A 20,054-nucleotide genomic window follows, 5' to 3' on the forward strand; every position below is an offset into this window, starting at 1 on the left:
TTAAATTGGTCGTGTGGCACGTCACTTTCACGCGACCTCATCTTTGTCAGTGCACAAAATGGCGCCTTACAGCCTCCTGGTGACCCGGCTGCAGGTGAGCGAGCTCGGGGCCCTCTGGGTTCACGGGGGCGGGTGCCTGCCAGTCCGCCTGCGGCTGTGGGCGAGGCCGGGCCGGCCCGACCGGCGCTGACGTTTTGTGTACCTGTCGCGGCCGTGGGCCCAGCGCCCGTGCCGGGTCCTCCAGTGCCTGAGGTCAAGGCGTCCCCACTGTCAGCTCTCCCGGCCCTGCCCCCGCCCTGCGGGAAGTGTGGGTGGCGGCCGTGGCGGCCGGGTGAAGAATGGAGGCATTCTTTTTGAGGACGGCACTCCCCTTCCCCGTAGGGTTTCTTTCGGTCCCTCAAGGTGAGGACAAGGTGACTGGGGGGCATGGGCATTGCTGAGCCCGCTAGGCCCAGAGCTTGGAGGCCTCACTTCTCACCTCTCGGCAGCGGAGACTTGCCGGCGAGGTGCGTTCATAGCCGCCGGGTCTGGAGGCCGGAGAAGAAACGAGTGTCCTGGCCCATCTGTTGCGGATTCTGTGGAATCCATGGCCAGGAATGAAAGGGGGGTCTTCAGGCCCCGGATGTAATAAATAGTAAGAACGGTAATCCCTCACGTTTGCACAACACCGCAAGATTGTTTTAATTGCTGATCATGTTTTAAGCCATATAATCACCTGGTGAAATGATTATTCTCATTTGATAAGGAATGAAATTGCTAGAAAGTAGGTGAAAGTTGCTGCTGTCTCCGGAGTGGCCTGCGCATCTTGTCCTATAGCCCCTCTGTCCTTGTTCATGTCAGCCTGTCCTCACCGAACTTTCCGAGCCACCGTGCGATTTCTGAGCTAACATTTATGTTTTTGAGAGTACCAGCATGGAGTGTTTTGAGCTCACAATTAGTTGCTTTCCAGCCACTAGATGAAAGGGTAAAGAGACTCAGCAGTTTGACCTTCACTCTCCTGTTGTGAACCATCTAGAAAACCTACTGTAACTGCCAGATGGGCTTTTCACTTCTAACATGACAGCCCTCGGAAGGTGTGTACGCGGTGGTTCCATGTATTTTGTTAATAAAAATAAGGCAATTGTTTGTAAACATTCTCAGAAAGTCTTTTAACTCTGCGAATCTACTTTGAATCAAGTAGCACAACTTGGATTTAAAAAGAAATTGTTATCTGCTGTACTCAGCAAGCGTTATGTTACTAGAAGTTATTTATTTTTTTATTTTGCTTAAATTTAAACCATATGTTTAAAGTTAAATCATTCATCTTAAAAATACTTCTGACCTCTCAATTCTGGGCAAAGACAAGGAATTTTCCCCTAATTACCACTTCAGATCTTTTGATTCTCCAGGTTAACACTGGAAATACTGTAGTTGTTTCTTCCTGATCCTGCTGTCCCATGATGTAGTGAAGTCAGGAAAGATTATTTAAGAAAAATGATTACAGACATAGGGAGCATGAAAGAAAGGACTAATGCCACAGTATTTTTTAACTGAGAAGGAGTTTTGGAAAGCATGAGTGTTAGATCAATGTAGAAGGAGATCTGGGCTATAGTTTGTATTCTGCCCTGATCCTGTGACCTTGAACAAGTTACTTCTGTATCCTAGTTTCTTCATCTGTCATTTGGCTTCCATTCAGATTGTTATGATGATTGTTATAAAGTCATGAGACAGTTTCTGATCATCATGTAGTTCAACTTCCTCTTTTACAGATAGACAAAATCCAAGATCTTGAGAGCCTGGGTGACTTCCAGGGACAGAGTCAGGATTAAAATTCAGATCTGTTCATGAAGATGAATGAACAGCAGTATACCACACTACCTCCTAATAGCCAGGCTGTGTTAAGTAACGGCAAATGGCCAGCTAACACTGCCCTCTGATACCTTGTAAATTTACCTCTTTCGTGTTTAGCTCCATTGGAGATGTGATGAAACTACCTTGGTTGTCATGTCGGCAGAACTCTGTCTACGCATTAAATATTTTCCTACCTCATTCACCACATATTTACTGAGCACCATGGCTTGCTTCAGATATAATGATAAGCAAAGCAGACAATTCCTGTCCTCATGGAGTTTCCACTGTATTATAACGTATTCTACTTCAGAGAACCTTGGAGATCTTTCTCAGCCAAAATATTTTTCTTCTGCCCTTGACTGGGCCACAGGTGAAGGTAGATAATAGAATGATGGCAATTATAGTACCACTAGCTAACATTTACCTTACTGTGTACCAGTAATCTCACATGACCCTGCGAGATAAGGCAAACCTATTCGCCCTGTCTTATAGATGAAGAAACAGGATTAGAGCAGAAGCATAATGTAATGGTTAAGAGCATGGATTCTTGCATCACACTACCTTATTCGAATGCTGGCTTTAATACTCACTAGCTGTAATGTTGGGCACGTTACTGCACCTCTCTATACCTGTTTCTTCACCTGTGAGATACAGATAATAATACTTCAGACTGGTCTAGTAATCATATTATAGTTGCAAAGTATTTAGAACCCTGCCTGCATGTAGTAAGTGTTATTAAGTAAAATAAAATAAACTTGTCTAGGCCTTATCACTAGAAGATGTCATTTGAGTTAGCACCTTTCTGTTCCAAAGCCTAAGGCCCCAGCCACTGCACTATTCTGCTTTCCTTTGGCATCAAGATTCAGCCTGTTGCCCAGGGTACCATTAATGTTCCATAAGCTGAGAACGGCGTTCTTTAAATTGAAAGTGTTCTGTCATTTGACAGTGCCTGCTACCAGGTAGTAAGATTAGAAGCAGAGTGAAGAAAATGGAGGTGAAGTTTTTGAAAATCCACATTTACTTTCTGTTTTTTAAAAATTTACTTTTCGCCGAAACCGGTTTGGCTCAGTGGATAGAGCGTCGGCCTGCGGACTAAAGGGTCCCGGGTTTGATTCTGGTCAAGGGCATGTACCTGGGTTGCGGGCACATCCCGGTGGGGGATATGCAGGAGGCAGCTCATCGATGTTTCTGACTCTCTATCTCTCTCCCTTCCTCTCTGTAAAAAATCAATAAAATATATTTAAAAAAAAATAAAAAAAATAAAAATTTACTTTTCTGTAAAGGGCTGTGGGTGATAAATAAAAGGAGTCGGGAATTTGCAAATACATTTCTTTGGTCTTTGGTTTTGCCTTGAGGCTCTGGGTGCTGAGTTCTCCTGTGGCTTTGGGATGCCGTGTAACCTTTGTCTGTAGATCTGAGCTGGCGGTTAACCACGAAGAGACCTGACGTTTGGCAGAAGTTAGAAGGGCCTCTATAACGTGCCATGTAGGTTTCATGTTCACTGTAGTGTCTCCTCAGATATCCTGTAGCCGACTGTTGGTTTGAATTGAGTGAATGAATGATTGACTGGATGAATAAACAAACTTCCAATGTCAAATTTTTTTTTTTACATATATATTTTATTGATTTTTTACAGAGAGGAAGGGAGAGAGATAGAGAGTTAGAAACATCGATGAGAGAGAAACATCGACCAGCTGCCTCCTGCACATCTCCCACTGGGGATGTGCCCGCAACCCAGGTACATGCCCTTGACCGGAATCGAACCTGGGACCTTTCAGTCCGCAGGCCGACGCTCTATCCACTGAGCCAAACCGGTCTCGGCCCAGTGTCCAGTTTGAGAGGGGGTGAAATCACTGTCTGGAAGACCAAGGGAGCACACCACTGCCTTTGGGCCGGCTGTTCCCAAAACATGTGTTGAAAGTTTCCTCTGCGCTTAGTGCTCTTCTAAACGTTGGGAGCGCAATAGCGAGCAAGCGTAGTGGGACTTGTCCTGTAGCTCCGGAGAGACAGGAGAGGAGCAGGCAGACAAATAGGATGCGTCCACTAAGTGCTAAAGGAAGATAGAATAGGAGAGTGCGGTAGAGGAGGGGTGGAGGTGGCATGGCTTTCACCGGGGTAGTGGGGAAGGCCTCTCAGAAGAGGCGACATTTGAGCTGATACTTCAATGATAAGAAGACCCTCTCACAGCGTTTTGGGAGAGGAGACTTCAAGTAGAAGGAGCAGCATGTACAAAGCGCCTGAGACAGGTATGAGCTTAATGTGCTGAGGATAAGAAATAAGGCCAGTGGTTGCTATGCTGAGAGGAAAGGAAGGTCCAGGCAAGAGGTAGCAGCCAGAGCCATGGCTCTCAGAAGGATTTTGAGTTTTACTCCAAGTGAAATGAAGCTTTTAAGCCAGTGATGGCGAACCTTTTGAGCTTGGCGTGTCAGCATTTTGAAAAACCCTAACTTAACTCTGGTGCCGTGTCACATATAGAAATTTTTTGATACTTGCAACCATAGTAAAACAAAGATTTATATTTTTGATATTTATTTTATATATTTAAATGCCATTTAACAAAAAAAATCAACCAAAAAAATGAGTTCGCGTGTCACCTCTGACACGCGTGTCATAGGTTCGCCATCACTGTTTTAAGGTGTGGAGCAACTGGATATGATTTATGGTTGAGAAAAATCACTTAGTCTGCTGCTTGGGTGATGGACCACAGAGAGAAAAGAGGAGGCAGGGAGACTAGTGCGGCTGATGGATTAACCAGGGAGTGGTGAAGGTGGCTGGGACTCTGGTGCTGGTAGTGGAGATATTTTGGAGGCACATGGGTTGAACGCGGAGTGTGAGGGATAGGGAATAATTAAGGATGACGCCTAGGTTTGCGGCTTGAGCAATTGAGGTATGGATGAACTTGAATTCAGTAGTCATGTGTATGCCCAGCACTTGTAAAACTTAGGTGTGGGCCGAAGCTCACTTATAAATTCTTGATCTTTTTAATCAGCTCTCAGCAAGTTACCTGTATTTTACAGGGAAGGACTCTGGGTAGGGCCAAGTGTCTTGCCCTAGGGTCCCTCACTTGTGTGTGAGCATCATGTGCGAGGTGAGCCTTGTTCTGCCTCAGGCCTTATTCTGGTGCCTGATGTCTCTAAGAGGCCATCTGGAAAGTATTTAAAATGAGTGTTGCCCTGGCCAGTGTGGCTCAGTGGGTTGGGCATCGTCCCGTGCCTAGAAAGGTCACCGCTTTGATTCCCATTTAGGGCCCGTGCCTGGGTTTCTGGCTCGATCCCAGGGTGCAGGAGGCAGCTGATTGATGTTCCACTCTCACATTGATGTTTCTCTTTCTCCCTTTCCCTCTTTCTCTAAAAAAAAAAATCAATAAAAAAATATTTTTAAATGAGTGTTAATGCGCCTGGCTGGCATGGCTCAGTGGTGGGGTGTCAACGTATGAACCAGGAGGTCACACAGTTCACTTCCCTGTTAGGGCACATGCTGGGGTTGGGGGCTCGATCCCCAGTGTGAGGCACGCAGAAGGCAGCCGATCAGTGATTCTCTCTCATCATTGATGTTTCTGTCTCTCTCTCTCCCTCTCCCTTCCTCTCTTAAATCAATAAAAAAATATTTTTAAGAAATGAGTGTTAATGCTTGAGCAGTCTGTCTTCCTTGGCCCAGCTTTGTTTGACCCGTCTGGTTTGGAAGCAGTGGTGTCTCTGGGCCTGTCAGCGTGAAGGAGGTGAGGGGCTGCAAGGAGGCTGCTTGTAGTCTTTAAAACACAGCGCACAGAATGTCGGGAACCTGAGGGTTACTTCTCTACCACAGACTCACTGTGAGGCTTCAAGCAAGGTCTCAGCCTTCTGTTTCACCAGAAAGGTTAAGTAGTTGTCTGAGGTCACAGGTTACACATCTGCAAAATGGGGCAATTAATAGCTACCTTCCCGTGAAGAGAGGGTCCTGAAGGCCTAATCATACTTGAAAAGTTCTTTAAACTCTAATGCAATATAGAAATTTGTGAGTAGTTTCTCGTGTTATTTTAGAAATGGGCCACTTCTAACATTGACAAAGGGACAGACTTTTCCTCAGATTGTTCCAGAATAAACCTGTAGAAACTCTTCTTTATTTTGGGGGGATTTGAAAGGTATGAAGAATGGTTTTCTTGGTTTCATTCTGCGAAGCTTGGGCCAAGGGAAAGGGCACCAGCTTTGGAGCCAAGACTGGAATTCCATCTTTGCTGTGTGGCTCTGGGCAAAATAGTTAATATTCTAGAGCCTCAGTTCCATAATTTGTAAAATGGGCACAGTATCTTCTGCCTCGGATGATAGTTGTGAGTATTAAATGGGACTGCATGTATAAAGTATTTGAGGCAAATCTGGCGCAGGGTATAGGCACTTGGTGACTGTTAGTCTCTGGCCCTAGCCCTGCAGATGGCCTACAGACTCCATGGCCCCAGCACTTACCTTCAGCTCATATGTTTAAAAAAGACTGCTCTGGGAAAGTTGCGTGTTCCTTCAGTAATCTCCATGGATACTGGGAAGGTACTGATTGTTCAGGAAAACCTTTTGGGTACTGCTCATAAGAGAGTTGGGAGAAGAGGTAGAAATGAATCCACTGGCTTCCTATTTTTTTGTTCTCTAAGTTGAAGGACAACATTGAGAAAATGAGCTCTTGAATTGCATTTACACTATTTTCATAATTAAATGTTAAATTCCTTGGGGATTTTAGGGGCAGTAGGAGTATTTCTATTTTCGACTACAGAAATGGAGATGGTTTCTGTTTGGAAACTTGAATTCTGTGGCCAGTGCTGGGAGGAGGTACCTGAGGGTCTCAAGAATTCCTTTAACCCCCGCCCCCAATTCAGTGATGGGCTCCTTCACCTTCTGCTGGATATTCGTGGTGTTACTGTTGTTTTTGTTCACGGAGAGAGCTACAGAGCTGGTTGAAGACAAGGGCTTTGCCTGTGAAAGAGCTTATATACAAGCTGGTGAGGAAGAGATCACTCAATTGCTATAATAATACACTGGGCTGAGGTCAGGGGAGGGGCTGCATGCGGGAGGCGCTTGCTCCACACTGGACCACCCTGGACCTGGCAGTTGCCCTGGCACATGTAGTCAGGCCAGTCACTGAACTAGATCTTGTTTTGCAAATACTGCCTGTTTGTCCCTCACCACCACCCGAGCAGTAGGTATCATTAGCCTGCTTTCAAGATGTAGAGACTGAGGCCCAGAAAGGTTCAATAGTTGTCTGAGGTCACAGCTAGTATAAACAGCCAGATTGTGAATGCAGATCTGTTTGGCTGCAGAATGCAGGCGTTCTACCATTCAGCCAAACTGTTTCTCCAGAGTCCTCCCCTGGGGTAGAGAGTGAAATTAGACGTCTGTAGAGTAGGCTAAATAGAGGGGACACAGTTCGGTTGGCTCCATGCCCTGTCTGAATGTATGTCGGTTTGGGACCGTGAATGCCTTCTGCTCAGAATACCTGCGGAGCTTGAGAGGGAGAGGCTAAGCCAGCCGTGGGCAAACTACGGCCCGCGGGCCGGATCCGGCCCGTTTGAAATGAATAAAACTAAAAAAAAAAAAAAGACCGTACCCTTTTATGTAATGATGTTTACTTTGAATTTATATTAGTTCACACAAACACTCCATCCATGCTTTTGTTCCGGCCCTCCGGTCCAGTTTAAGAACCCATTGTGGCCCTCGAGTCAAAAAGTTAGCCCCCCCCCCCCCCCCCTCCGCCTGGGCTAAGCTGTGGGTCAGCCTCACAGGCTGCCTCCTGAGCTCGAAATAGTGCGTTGGTGCAGAGCTGCTGCCTGGGAGCCTGAGTAGGGCTGGGAATTTGCATGCATTTCACTGTGTGCCTGGAGTTTGCTGCTGACGCCAGCAGCAAAGGAGAACTAGACAGATGAGTGATTCTATCAACTGATTCCTTAAAGGAACCCCCTACTGCCTTGGAGCCCATTACAGGCTGTGACTCGGAGAGACACTACCTCCTGTCACCTTTCCAAGTCTCTGAAAAGGACTGCATCACTTTTGTGCCTGCCAGTTGCATAGCAACCGAGCTAGCTCATTGCCTCCCTGCAGGAGGGAATTGTTTCACTTTGGATTCTTAGGAGAGGTGCCAAGTATCGCCTACCAAGGGTGGGAGAAAGTTGTTTGAAACAGCGGAGGTGTGGGAATATGCTTTTTCTTAGGAAGGTGTTGACTGACATGCATTCCTATGTTGTTCGCCTAGGCAGTGCCCACCTGAGGCTTCCCTGCTAGGAAGAGCTAGGCAGCAGGTTGCTGCAAGCTGTGTGCCTGAAGGGTCATGGTCAGAGGAATCAGGGTCTACCCAAGACCTCGAGGTCATCATCCTGCCTCATAAGGTAGTGCCATCCCACCACTGGGCAAGGGCTGCTTAGGTTGGATGACTCCGTGCTAGGCATTCAAGGATAGGAAGAGTGGATAAATGAGTCATTTTCAGTCCCATTTCCATTCTGAGATGCGCTGTCCTGGTGTTTATGACCTTCTGGTGGTTGGGAAGAGAGTACAAGGCATGGTGGGAAACCGCAGCCTTCTTTCCATTCCAGCCCCCCCGAGGCAACCACTGACAGGAATTTTGTGTGCATTATTCCAGACTGTTTTCTCTGCATTTCCAAGCAATATATTCTTTCTACTCTTCACAAGATCTCTGCTCTCTTCTTCCCATTTTACAGAAGAGGAAACAGGCTCAGCCGGGGGAGCTGAGATTCTGAGCCAGATGCATCCCGCTCTAGAGTGGATGCCCTTTCTGTAACTTGGCACTGGGGGTGCAGTGTTTCTGCCATGGGCCTGGCCAGGTCAGAATGTGGCTGGAGACTTGTCTCTCTTACAGAGCAGCTGCCTCCAGAGACCGGGCCTCCTTCAGGAGCCCGCTTGCTGGGACAGCTCACTTGCTCTGAGTGCTAGGGCCCGCTGACACGTTCCCTAAGGCAGTGCTGGCATATGCCGCGCTTCACAGGATGGACAGAAGGTCACACTGGCCCAGCCAGGCTGGCCTCCTGCCTGAGAAGATGTCAGTTCCTTTGGTTTGGACTGTTCTCTGGATACAAGTGGTCCCAGGGGAAGACACCGTCCCTTGAGACGAGAGAGCAGCATGTCTGACCTTGGCCAAATGGGGAGGCCAGAGTTCTGCGTGGGTGTGCATGTGACAGGCCCCGGGTGGGCCACCTTCCCATATGCTGTGTCTGAACAGGCACTGAAGGCTTAGCACAGCCAATGCCACAGGCACCCACTACTTGAGTTTGAAAGCGTTAAATCATTGCTCTGCCTTCATCCGTTTTGTCACCCAGTATTTCTTCAACAACTGCTGTGTCAGACATTGTCCTGGACGCTGAGTATACAGAGGTGACGGAATAGACACGTTTTCTGCCTTTGTGCAACTTACATTTTAGTGGAATTTACTTTCTCATCTGCCTGAGTTTTCTCATCTAAGCTGGGAACGCGGTGACCGGTAAACTCCCACTTGGCACAGTTGTTGGGAGGATAACCTTGTCGTCTCGCCTGGCACAGTTTCACTTTGTTTCTTCTTCTTTCTTTCATTTATTTTCTTTTTTAAAAAAATATATATTTTATTGAATTTTTACAGAGAGGAAGGGAGAGGGATAGAGAGTTAGAAACATTGATGAGAGAGAAACACCGATCAGCTGCCTCCTGCACACTCCCCACTGGGGATGTGCCCGCAACCAAGGTACATGCCCCTGACCAGAACCAAAACTGGGACCCTTGAGTCCGCAGGCCGACGCTCTATCCACTGAGCCAAACCGGTCAGGGCCTTTCATTTATTTTCATTTCATTTCTGGTCTAGCTCCCCAGTGGGGTCAACATTGAGTATGTTCCTTCCTTCAGAGTTTGTCCTGTGTCAGTAAATGCAGGATCAGCAGAGCCTTTGTTAATCCTTGGGGGCCCTGGAGATGTGTAACCATCCAGCAAGGAAGGGGACCCTACAAGACCTGGGAGTCACTCCACCAGACACACTGAGAGCCCACTAAACAGAAGCTGAGAGACACTGTCGGGAGCATGTGAGAAGGGCATGGGCTCAGCATTCCCACCTGTGTGGCCTTGGGCAGGCCACTTCCTCTGCATCTTCAGGGCAGTTAGCGAGGCTGAGCTCTTTGCAGTGTCACTGGCACAGAGCAGGTGGCAGCTGACATTTACCCAAAACCGATCTCAGGGCATCTGGCTACTGGTAACCCTGATGGGAGACTCCCACCCAAGTGTAAAATTAGGGAGTTGGTTTATAGCAGAGGAAGCCCTATAGGGATGCTTAGATTGGAGAAGACACAATTAAGGTTTTCAACAGTTTGAAGGGCTAAAGTGTGGAAGAGTTGCTAAATTAATTTGATCTGGTTCCAAAGGACAGGGCTGGGAAGGGTGTCTGGCACTGGGCTGGGTACTTTCACATAGGTACTCTTTTAAAAAAAAATTATTTTTATTGATTTCAGAGAGGAAGGGAGAGGGAGAGAGATAGAAACATCAATGATGAGAATCATTGACCCGCTGCCTCCTGCACGCCCCCTACCGGGGATCAAGCCCGAAATCTGGGCATGTGCCCTTGACCGGAATAGAATCTGGGACCCTTCAGTCCACAGGCTGACGCTCTATCCATTGAACCAAACCGGCTAGGGCAGTGGTCGGCAAACTGCGGCCCCTTGAGTGTGGCTCTTCCACAAAATACCATGTGTGGGCGCGCATGAACAGTGTGATTGAAACTTCGTGGCCACACTCAAGGGGCCAAAGAGCTGAATGTGGCTCGTGAGCCGCAGTTTGCTGGCCACTGGGCTAGGGCACAGGCATTCTTTTTTAATCCTCACTGCAGCCTGTGAAGGTGTTAACTCCACTTACAGATGAGAAAAGCAATGTTTCGAGGGTTAAATAAAACCACACAAGGCTACAGAGCTTGTTGGGCAGAGCTGGGATTTGAGCCCAGGTCTCCAGCACTAGAATCTGTCCTCTGAGAGAATGGAGGCACGTTTCCGTCCAATATAAGAAGCATTTGTTGTAAAGTATTAGGCCTGTCCAGTAGTGGAATAGACTTTCTGGAAGAAAATGAGCTTCTTAGCCTAACCTTGTCGCATCGGGTTATGGAGTTTGCCGAAGAGAGGTTTTCTGCCTTGAGGCTGCCCTCCTCCCCTCTGTTCTAAGAAAGTGAAGGGTGAACACTAAGTGAAAGTCTGTCTTTTAGATAAGAGCCTGGGATTCATCCAGGAGAATTTCACAAGGCCAGAGACTTGGGCTCCAAGTATGGGAAAAAATTTTCCATGTCCTAATTGTTGTGACATCTGGGCTGGATGGCCTTATGGGCGAACTTAGGAATGTCCATGGGCCCTTGGGCCAGGTTGAACTGAGCACTGAGTATGTTTTACTTTTTGATTTAGGAAATAACAAAACCCAAGTAAGTTATTATTTTTTAAAAATATGCCCAAATCATCATTCTTTTTAAAATAATACTGATCTGCTGGGGGGTGGGAGTGGCCGGGGAGAGGCCCGATGGGGAAAAAAGGAGACATGTAATACTTTAAATAATAATAATAATAATAATAATAATACTGATTTGGACTACTCATACCCAGCCAAGTGATCAGCATATTATAAGACTCAGTGATACCTACTTTTAAGGTAAAATTAATTTCTTACCTCTTTTCTTTTCTTTAAATTTTTATTTATTGTAGTTAATATATATTTTTTACTTTTTGAATGTATTGGGTGACATTGGTTAATAAAGTTATATAGGTTTCAGGTGTATAATTCTATAATACATTATCATGTCAAGTCTCCTTCCATCACTATTATCCCCCATACCCTCATCTATCTCCCCCACCCCTTTCCCGCTGGTAATCACCATACTGTTGTCTGTGAGTTACTTTTTAATTTTTATTTTTTTTGTAATTCTTTCACCTTTTTCATTTTTTTTTTCTTGTTTATAAAGGTACTTGTAAGAAACTTGGAAAATACAGAGGTATAAAAAATTAACATTTTGGTAAATTTCCTCCCAATGTTTCTTAAGTTTTACAATTCAAATTAAAAACATGTACAATAAATAGTACATTTATAATCATACAATAGCAATGAGAACATTATAAATATTTGAAACACAACTGACAAAGCTAAAATCCTCCTTTTCTATCAGGCCTTGATTGAATTTCCTCCTTCCCTAGGAGTAGAAGCACGTCAGTTGGGGTGTGTCCTCTGAGGTGTAAATCCACATACATAAATATACATACAGAAGTACAGAGTGTTAAAGCACTACATTGTACATTTTATCTATAACTTAACAATGAGTCTTGGGGATTTTTCCTAAAGTGTTGTACAGTATTGCACAGAATGAAGTATAACTTTTTGTTTCATTTGATTGATTTGAGAGAAAGAGAGAGAGGAAAGGAGAGAGAGAAACATTGATTTGTTGTTCCACTTACTTATGCATTCATTGGTTGATTCCTGTATGTGTCCTAACTGGGGATCGAACCCGAAACCTTGGCATTACAGGATGATGCTCTAACCAACTTAGCTACCTGGCCAGGGCTAAAACATAACCTTAAAAAAAATAAATGGACATTTATGTTGTTTCTAATTTTTTAACTATTTCACTTAATGGTGCTTTGAGCATTCTCCCCCCCCCCCTCTTTTTTTTCTTAATTTAAATTCTTTATTGCTTAAAAATATTATGTAAGTCTCCTTTTTCCCCCATTGACCTTTCCTCACCCGCTCCCACCCCCCAGCACATGCCCTCACCCCCCTACTGTCTGTATCTATTGGTTGTGCTCGTATGCTCATTGAGCATTCTTGCAGCTGCCTTGTGTATAGGTATGGTGTGGGTAGATGTGGAGAAGTGGAATTTCTAGGTCATTATGTTGTTACTAAGGTTTTTGTGGGGTTTTTGGTTTAATAAAGTTTTATTTTTCAAAATGTACAGTTGGTGAGACCTGTTGTTCCTGCATCTCCACCAACAGCTGGGGCATCCGCACATTTGGTGTTTCTGGTATAAATTATTTGAACTCTGTGCTTTGAAACTAGTTTAATAAGTCCTTCACTTAAGGCAAGGTTGGGGAACCTTTTTTCTGCCAAGGGCCATTTGGATATTTATAACATCATTCGCAGACTATACAAAATTATCAGCTTAAAAATTAGGCTGCTGTATTTGGCCAAACATTTAATTAACTCACCCCTAATGCCTTGGTAGGGCCAGACTACATGATTTCACCGGATGTTCCCCACCCCTGATTTGAGGAGCTCCTGAAGGGTTACCCTGGCCAAGGAGCCCAGGATCTTCATTCAGCTTCTGAGAGACAACAGCTGAGGGTTATGAGCTTATATAGTTGGGAACTTCCTTTCAGAGTTTGTCATACGTTGCTTTGTCAGACAAAACTAGGTTATTGAGGTTGTCCCGAACTTTGTCTTTGGATCACGTCTTCTTTTTGGCCTTGCCCCAGATTTGTTCACTGAGTCTTTGTCTTTCTTGGCCCACATTCCAGCATCTTCTTGTCGTCCTTGGGCAGCGTCGCACTGGAAGAGCAGCTGCTACCACTGCTGCCTCGATAAGAGCCGTTGTTACTAAGTTTTAATTGCTAGGCCCTGGTTGAGTAGCTCAGCTGGTGAGAGCATTGTCCCCATACGCCAAGGTTGCAGGTTTGATCTTGGGTTAAGGGCACATCCAAGAAGCAGCCAATGAATGCATAAATAAGTGGGACAACAAATCGATGTCTCTCTCTCTCAAATCAATGATGATAAAAAGTTTCAGTAGCTATTGCCAGTTCTCACTGAGAAGACTTTACTAGTGTTCTCCAATTCAAGGCCACTCTCCCCCAAACCCTTGCTCATACTTTATGTTGTAAATCTTTAAATTTTTTGCCAGTTACTTTTGTATAATAGAGGTTAATATTCATGTTCTTTAGAAAACTCTGTCTTCATTCTTTTGCTTTTTAACATTCTGAAGTAGAACGCAAATTGCAGACAATAGCATGTGTGGTGCTTAAAAAGAAATATTTAAAAAATTTTCTGATTATAAAAAGTTAAAAGTTCTCCATAATTTCACCCTCCAGTGATAGCCACTGTTAACAGTTTGACATCTATTCCATTTTGATTTGATTTATTTTTTAGTTAACATTCAATATTATTTTATATTTGTTTCAGGTGTACAGCATAGTGGTTAGATTCATTCAATTTCTTTAACTCATTCAGGTCCAGGTCAGTACTTAGAATTGTCAGGAGATACTTGGATTTGAATGCTGGCTCTGTTATTTTCTATCTGTGAGGCCTTGGTCAAGTCACTACCCTCATTCAGACCTGGGTTTCCTCGTCTGTTGTGGCACTTGTATACAGGAGGGCTGTTCATAGTGTTATAACTTGGCACTCAGTAGAGTGTTAACTATTACTACTGATGATTGTTATTTTTTTCAGTCTTTGCTTAGAAACCTCAGCCATGACACCTGTTCAGTGTGGGTACCGTGGTACCAGGGACTGTGGGGAGGGGAGATTCATTGTGGAACCAGTGTTTGGTGCCTCTCTTGGAATCACTGAGTGTTAAATACCACTGGTTATCTGTCATCGGGCCAGCAAGTGGTGGAGGAGTGGTGGTTATAGATATCCCTGGATGGGCCTCAGGGAATTAATCAAATTGTGTTTTATGTATTTTCTAACTTTTCTCCATGAAATATGTCCTACTTTTTTAAATGGTAGGAAAAAGCCTAGTAAGTGCTACTTAAAAAAAACACCAAAAAACTGCTTGTAGCATTTTACATTTAATTGCCATTCTTTGGGGCCCATTCATGTCATTTCATACCTCTTGTAATTCTGCAGGTATTATTCCCTTTCTCTAAATGAGGAGATGGGTTCAAAGGCGAAACCTGCTTGAGGTCACACAACTAGTACAGGGCAGAGCTGGACTTTGGAGCTAGATCTAAGCTCGCTCATTGCCATGTTGCCTCTTGTAAGCCACAGGTTATAATTCGGGTTTTGGGATGGTGAACCACACCCTTCCTGACTCTGCCTGGTTGATCTTCCATTTTCTGCTTTGTCTTTACATCCCACCATTTTACATTTTAATAGGTGGTGCCTAATTGTCTCTCAAAAATGTTAATCTTGCCCTGGTCGGTTGCTCAGTGGCTAGAGCATGGCCTGCGGACTGAAGGATCGAGGGTTTGATTCACAGTCGAGAACATATACCTGGGGTGCAGGTTTTTTGCCTTTCTTTTTTAAATATGTCTTTATTGATTTTTTAGAGAGAGGAGGATAGAGATGGAAACATCAATGAGAGAAACATTGATCAGCTGACTCTTGCATGTCCACTACTGGGGATCAAGGCTGCAACCTGGGCATGTGCTCTGACCAGGAATTAAACTGGGGACCTCTTGGTTCATGCTCAACCACTGAGCCACACCAGCCAGGTGGGGTTGCAGGTTTTGATCATTGCCCTGGTCTGGGTGTGTGCAAGAGGCAACCAAACAATGTTGGCTCTCTCACTTCTCTCTCTCTCTCTCTCTCTGTCTTCTCCCTCCCTTCCACTCTTTCTAAGAACTAATGGGAAGAATATCCTGGGGTGAGGATTAAAGAAAAAGTTAACCTGTTTACACTCTAACCAAAAGCATCTGAGACTAGTCAATGATTGATTTGTCTTCTTACCAGTTTGCTCGCACAAGGTTAACCACACCTCCTCTGTATTTAACCCTGCTCAACAAGAGAGAGCTGGTTGGTAAAGAAGAAGCAACATTCATCGGTTTAATTACTGATGTTTTCTGTTTTCTAGCACCTCCTGTGTGTCAGACCTGGTGCTCAGGCCCGGGGAATTTAGTAACAAGTGAGCAGACACAATTCCTCCCCCAGAGGAGCTTACAAACCACGCAGACAGCTCTCACATATGAATGTCAAGAAGTAGTCAGTGGGAATATAAAATGGGCTCTCACTGGGCTGGGAGTTCAAGAATGATTCTCTGAGAAAGTGAAATTAATTTGGAACCTGAAGGATTAATGAGAACTACCTAGACAAAAGGCATATTGGGGAGGGGGTGAGCAGTTAATTTACAAAAAGAAAGCGGTAGATCTGTATATGGACATTGGAAAGATGTATAAGACATGTTGACAAATGGTAAAAGCCAGTGGCAGAACAGCTTGTGTAGTTTCTCATTTGTGTGAGAAACACAGGCTGAGTGCGTGCTTGTGAGTGCACCGAAGTAATCACAGAAACTGCGCCCAGTGCTTATGTAAGCTCCTGTCCTCACAGTAGCTCTGTGTGGAAATGAGTGTTTAACGAGGGCTAATTGTCCAAGATGACTCAGATAGTAAATGGCGTGCCAGACTTCAAGCCCAGGTCGCCCCCCTGGGGTGGCGGCAGGTTGTAGCTGCAGCTGCAGCGCCCTGGTCCTTCTGTGTACAGGCTGTTCGAAGTCCTCTGTTGCGTCCTTGGTGGGCTCTTCACCCCTACCCAGTGCGGTAGATAGCGAGGACCCCTGGGTGGATTTTGAGCTGGAGGACAAGTGGGGCTGAAGTCTGCACTGAGCGCTCCCTCCTGCTGGGGGGTTGGGGGGGAGGTGGGCAGTGCTGGGGGTGCTGTTCCAGTGGGGTTGGTGTTCACCATGGGTGACCCGCACAGGGAATGGCACTTGTGCACTTGTATTGGTTCAGATGCTGAGATCGGCAGGGGTTGGATTTAAATGTCCTGGTGACACAAAGGAGGGAACCTGGGCAGTAGCTTGAGCTTTGCCTTGTCCTTGCCCAAGGGCATATTCCCCCTTAGACAGGGAATACCACCTTGAAGGGAAGTGGCTGTTCCTTTCCCTCCGTCATTTCTTGGGTTCAGTTATTCTTCCCTGGTCACAATGAACCCTTGGAAGGTTGTCACCCACAGTTTAAAATGAACTAATGCAGACCCCATCATAACAATCATTCATCTATTGCTGTATAACAGGTTGTTGCCCCCAAACATAGAGTATTTAAAACTACAAACATTTCTTGCTCAGTTTCTGTGGGCCAGGAATTTGGGAGTGGCTTGTTTGGGTGGTTCTGGTCAGAATCGCTCAAGAAGTTGCAGTCCAGATGTCAGCCAGGGGTGTGGTTATCTGAAGGTTTGTCTGGAGCTGGAACACTCGCTTGCAAGATGTTGTGCTCACACACCTGGCAACATGGTGCTGGTATTGGCCACAGTTCCTCTCCAGGTAGGCCTCTCCCAGGGAAATGTCTTAACAACATGGCGGCTGTCTTTCCCAGGAGCAGTCAAAGAAAAGGAGCCACGTCGAAGCTGTCCTTTTTATTACCCAGTCGAAGGGATGAGAAAATATCCAAAGTTCATGGATGACGTTTTCCTCATTAATTCTTCCATCTACTCAACAGTCATTTATTGAATCTCTAGTACGTGCCAAGTAGTCTAGGTACAGAGATAAATCAGACAAATAGCGCTTGATACCAACCCTCAGGGAACGTGTAGTGCAGTGGAGTAGCAGCCGCGACATGGTTAGTGCTTCCCAGCTTACTGAGAACTTCCACAGATGTTCTCATCTCCTCTTTCCAGTGACCCTGTCATCAGCGGAGATGGTTATGCCCCCATTTCCCATCTCCTCTGGTGCTCAAATGATGATGAATTTCTTAAGCTGATAGAACTTGACTTTGCTCCAGCAATTCTGGCTGCAAGTCCCTTACCCTTTCTCCTGCCACAAGCTGTGTTCCTTGTGGCTGCTGAATCATCTCTTTCATCCCTGTGCCTTAGATGAGGAAACGGAGGCAGCGGGCACTGAATAGCTTTTGACGTTGTCATTTCTCACTTTTCACCACACTGATCCTTCAGGGGTGGACCACCCTGAGTCCTCCATTGACAGTTGCTGTTGCCTTTCTTCCTGCAGAAAGCCCTGGGTGTGCGGCAGTACCATGTGGCCTCAGTCCTGTGCCAACGGGCCAAGGTGGCCATGAGCCACTTCGAGCCCAATGATTACATCCGCTATGACCTGCTAGAGAAGAACATCGACATTGTTCGCAAACGGTAAGGCCTCTGGGGGAGCTGGGGGACGGCTAAAGGTGCTGCTTTTGCTACCTGCCCTTTCAGGCAGCAGAGCGGGTGCTTGAGGAAGCGTGGTTGAGGATGATGGCAGGAGCAAGGCGCTTAGGGTACAGTGGCCCCTGCGGAGGAGAGGCTTTGCCGATTGGCGGTGGTCTTTCTCCCTCTGCTGAGGAAAAGTCTGTTATCAAGAAGCTGGTGATATGGACTGGGCCTACGTGCCAGAGAAATATCTATTTCCTCTTCATGCGAGTGGGCCCGGAGGAGCGCTCGGGTGGGATCTGGAGCATATCTTTATGGGGTCTCCCTTTCCTCATTTGGTAAAATAGCAGCCATCTTTGCACTGCTGTCCAGTGTGCCTGGTCCTGGGCTAGATGGTGGCACCAGAAGGATGACAAAGATGCCGCAGGAGGATGGGGTCGGGGGCTGGTGGTATACACCAGCCAGCACTGCTCCTGGAACTTGAACAACTCCCCACCTGGTGCAGTGACCCTGGGAATAGCGAGAACAGATATGAACATACCCATGTTACAGCCAGGGAACAGGCTCAGGTGGAGAAGCAACTTGCCTGAGGCCACACAGTGAGCGAGTGGTGGGAGCTTGTCCCATGTCCTCATCCGGTGCTCTAGCCATTCTCCCACACTCCCTCTCTGTGGTCACTGTTTGCCTCTTTACTGGTATCCTCACGTCAGTTCTAAGGTAAGGACTGACTGAGTCTTTAATTGTAGTGAGGACCTGTGAGTGTTTGGCAAGGGTGGTCATACTAATAGGAGCTACCTCGGTGTCCAGTTTGGTCTAGGCACGTCACATACATGATTTCTATTCTTTTCAACAACTTCTGTAGGTAGTTGTTACACCCTCCGCATTTTGCAGATAAGAAAATCAGTGTCATAAAAAGGGAAGTTACTAAGGCCCTTGTACATACTGGGGCTACTTTATTCGTTCTTAACCCTACTCAACTAAGTATCTCTCTCCCTCAGAGTAAAGCTTTTGGTAGGGGTACCTAACCAAAAAAAAAAAAAAAAAGAAAGAAAGAAAAAATGTGAGTGTCAGATTGGGGAAGTGGCCTGAGGGTCCATCCAGCTCCAGTGCCTCCCAGTGTCAGTTCCAGCTGTCTTGTGGGTTTCATCTAGGCTGCACATTAGAGTCACCTGGGAAGCTTGTAAAAACAGTCAACACGCCCCCTAGCAATTCCGATTCAGGTTGTGAAGGTCTTTCTTTTTTTGGGTCATGAAGGTCTTACTCCTGAAAACGTGGTCCAGGGATCAGCAGCAGCAGCATCCTCTGGGATGTTGTTAGCCATGCAGAACCCCAGGCCCAGCCCCGCCCCACTAAATCAGAATATGCTGTTTAACAGCCTCTCATCAAACTGTCAGGAGCGCTGGCCAATTTCCCAGCTGGTTCTAACATACACTCACAGTTTCCAACCACTGTCCCCATCAATATGGGATCTGGTAAAAATATTGTTTTCCCAAGGAAACAACATTTTATTTATTCTTGGAGCTCTCTGACCATAGCTCGGTGGGAAAATGATGGATTTTCCTTTAGACTGCAAAGCATTTCCAACTTGCTCTTTATCGTGCTTAAAAGGAGAGTTAACATAGATGTTTGCTTTACAATAGTGTGACAACGAGTATTATTCACCTTTTATTTTTTTAATTGTTTTATTGCTTAAAGTATTACAATATTATTCACCTTTTAGTCTTTGCTTTAAAAAATTAACCAAAAAGCCCTAACTGGGTTGCTCAGTGGATAGAGCACCAGCCTGAGGCCTGAAGGGTCCCTGGCTCAATTCCGGTCAAGGGCACATGCCCAGGTTTCGGGCTCGATCCCCAGTGGGGGACGTGCAGGAGGCAGTCAGTCAATGATTCTCTCTCATAGTTGATGTTTCTCTCTCTCTCCCTCTCCCTTCCTATCTGAAATCAATAAAAATATATATTTTTTAAATTAACCAAAAAACTACCCTCTAAGGCACTGGTAATTTTTTTGCTTTTAACTATATCAGTAAAATTAACCAAAAAAAGATTTTTTTTTCTTTGCCTGTTTATTACAACCCTGCATTAACCAGAAAAGTCCATTAACTTTCAGCATTTTCCAGATTAGTGCAGATAAAGGATGTTGCCATAGAGCAGGGGTTCTCACTGGGGTTGTGGGTGTCAATTTTGTCCCTGAGAGGAATTTAGCAATGTCTGGAGACATTTTTGGTTGTCAGTGGGGGGGTGGGGGAGATGAGGGAGGGAGTGTTATTTA

At 45.7% G+C, this 20,054-nt stretch overlaps 1 protein-coding gene across 1 annotated transcript in view; it reads left to right on the forward strand.

Moving 5' to 3' along the window:
• The first annotated feature begins 34 nt into the window (after positions 1-34).
• Positions 35-20,054, forward strand: part of ACO2 (aconitase 2) — a 41,952-nt gene continuing 21,932 nt past the window's right edge. Inside the window, exons 1-2 of the mRNA XM_081083443.1 lie at positions 35-94; positions 17,653-17,789. Of these exons, the coding sequence (XP_080939569.1) occupies positions 59-94; positions 17,653-17,789 (173 nt within the window). The 5' untranslated portion in view covers positions 35-58. The remainder of the gene's footprint in view (positions 95-17,652; positions 17,790-20,054) is intronic.

This window comes from Myotis nattereri (genome assembly GCF_964212035.1).
Source record: "Myotis nattereri genome assembly, chromosome: 2".
Taxonomy (NCBI): Eukaryota; Metazoa; Chordata; class Mammalia; order Chiroptera; family Vespertilionidae; genus Myotis; species Myotis nattereri.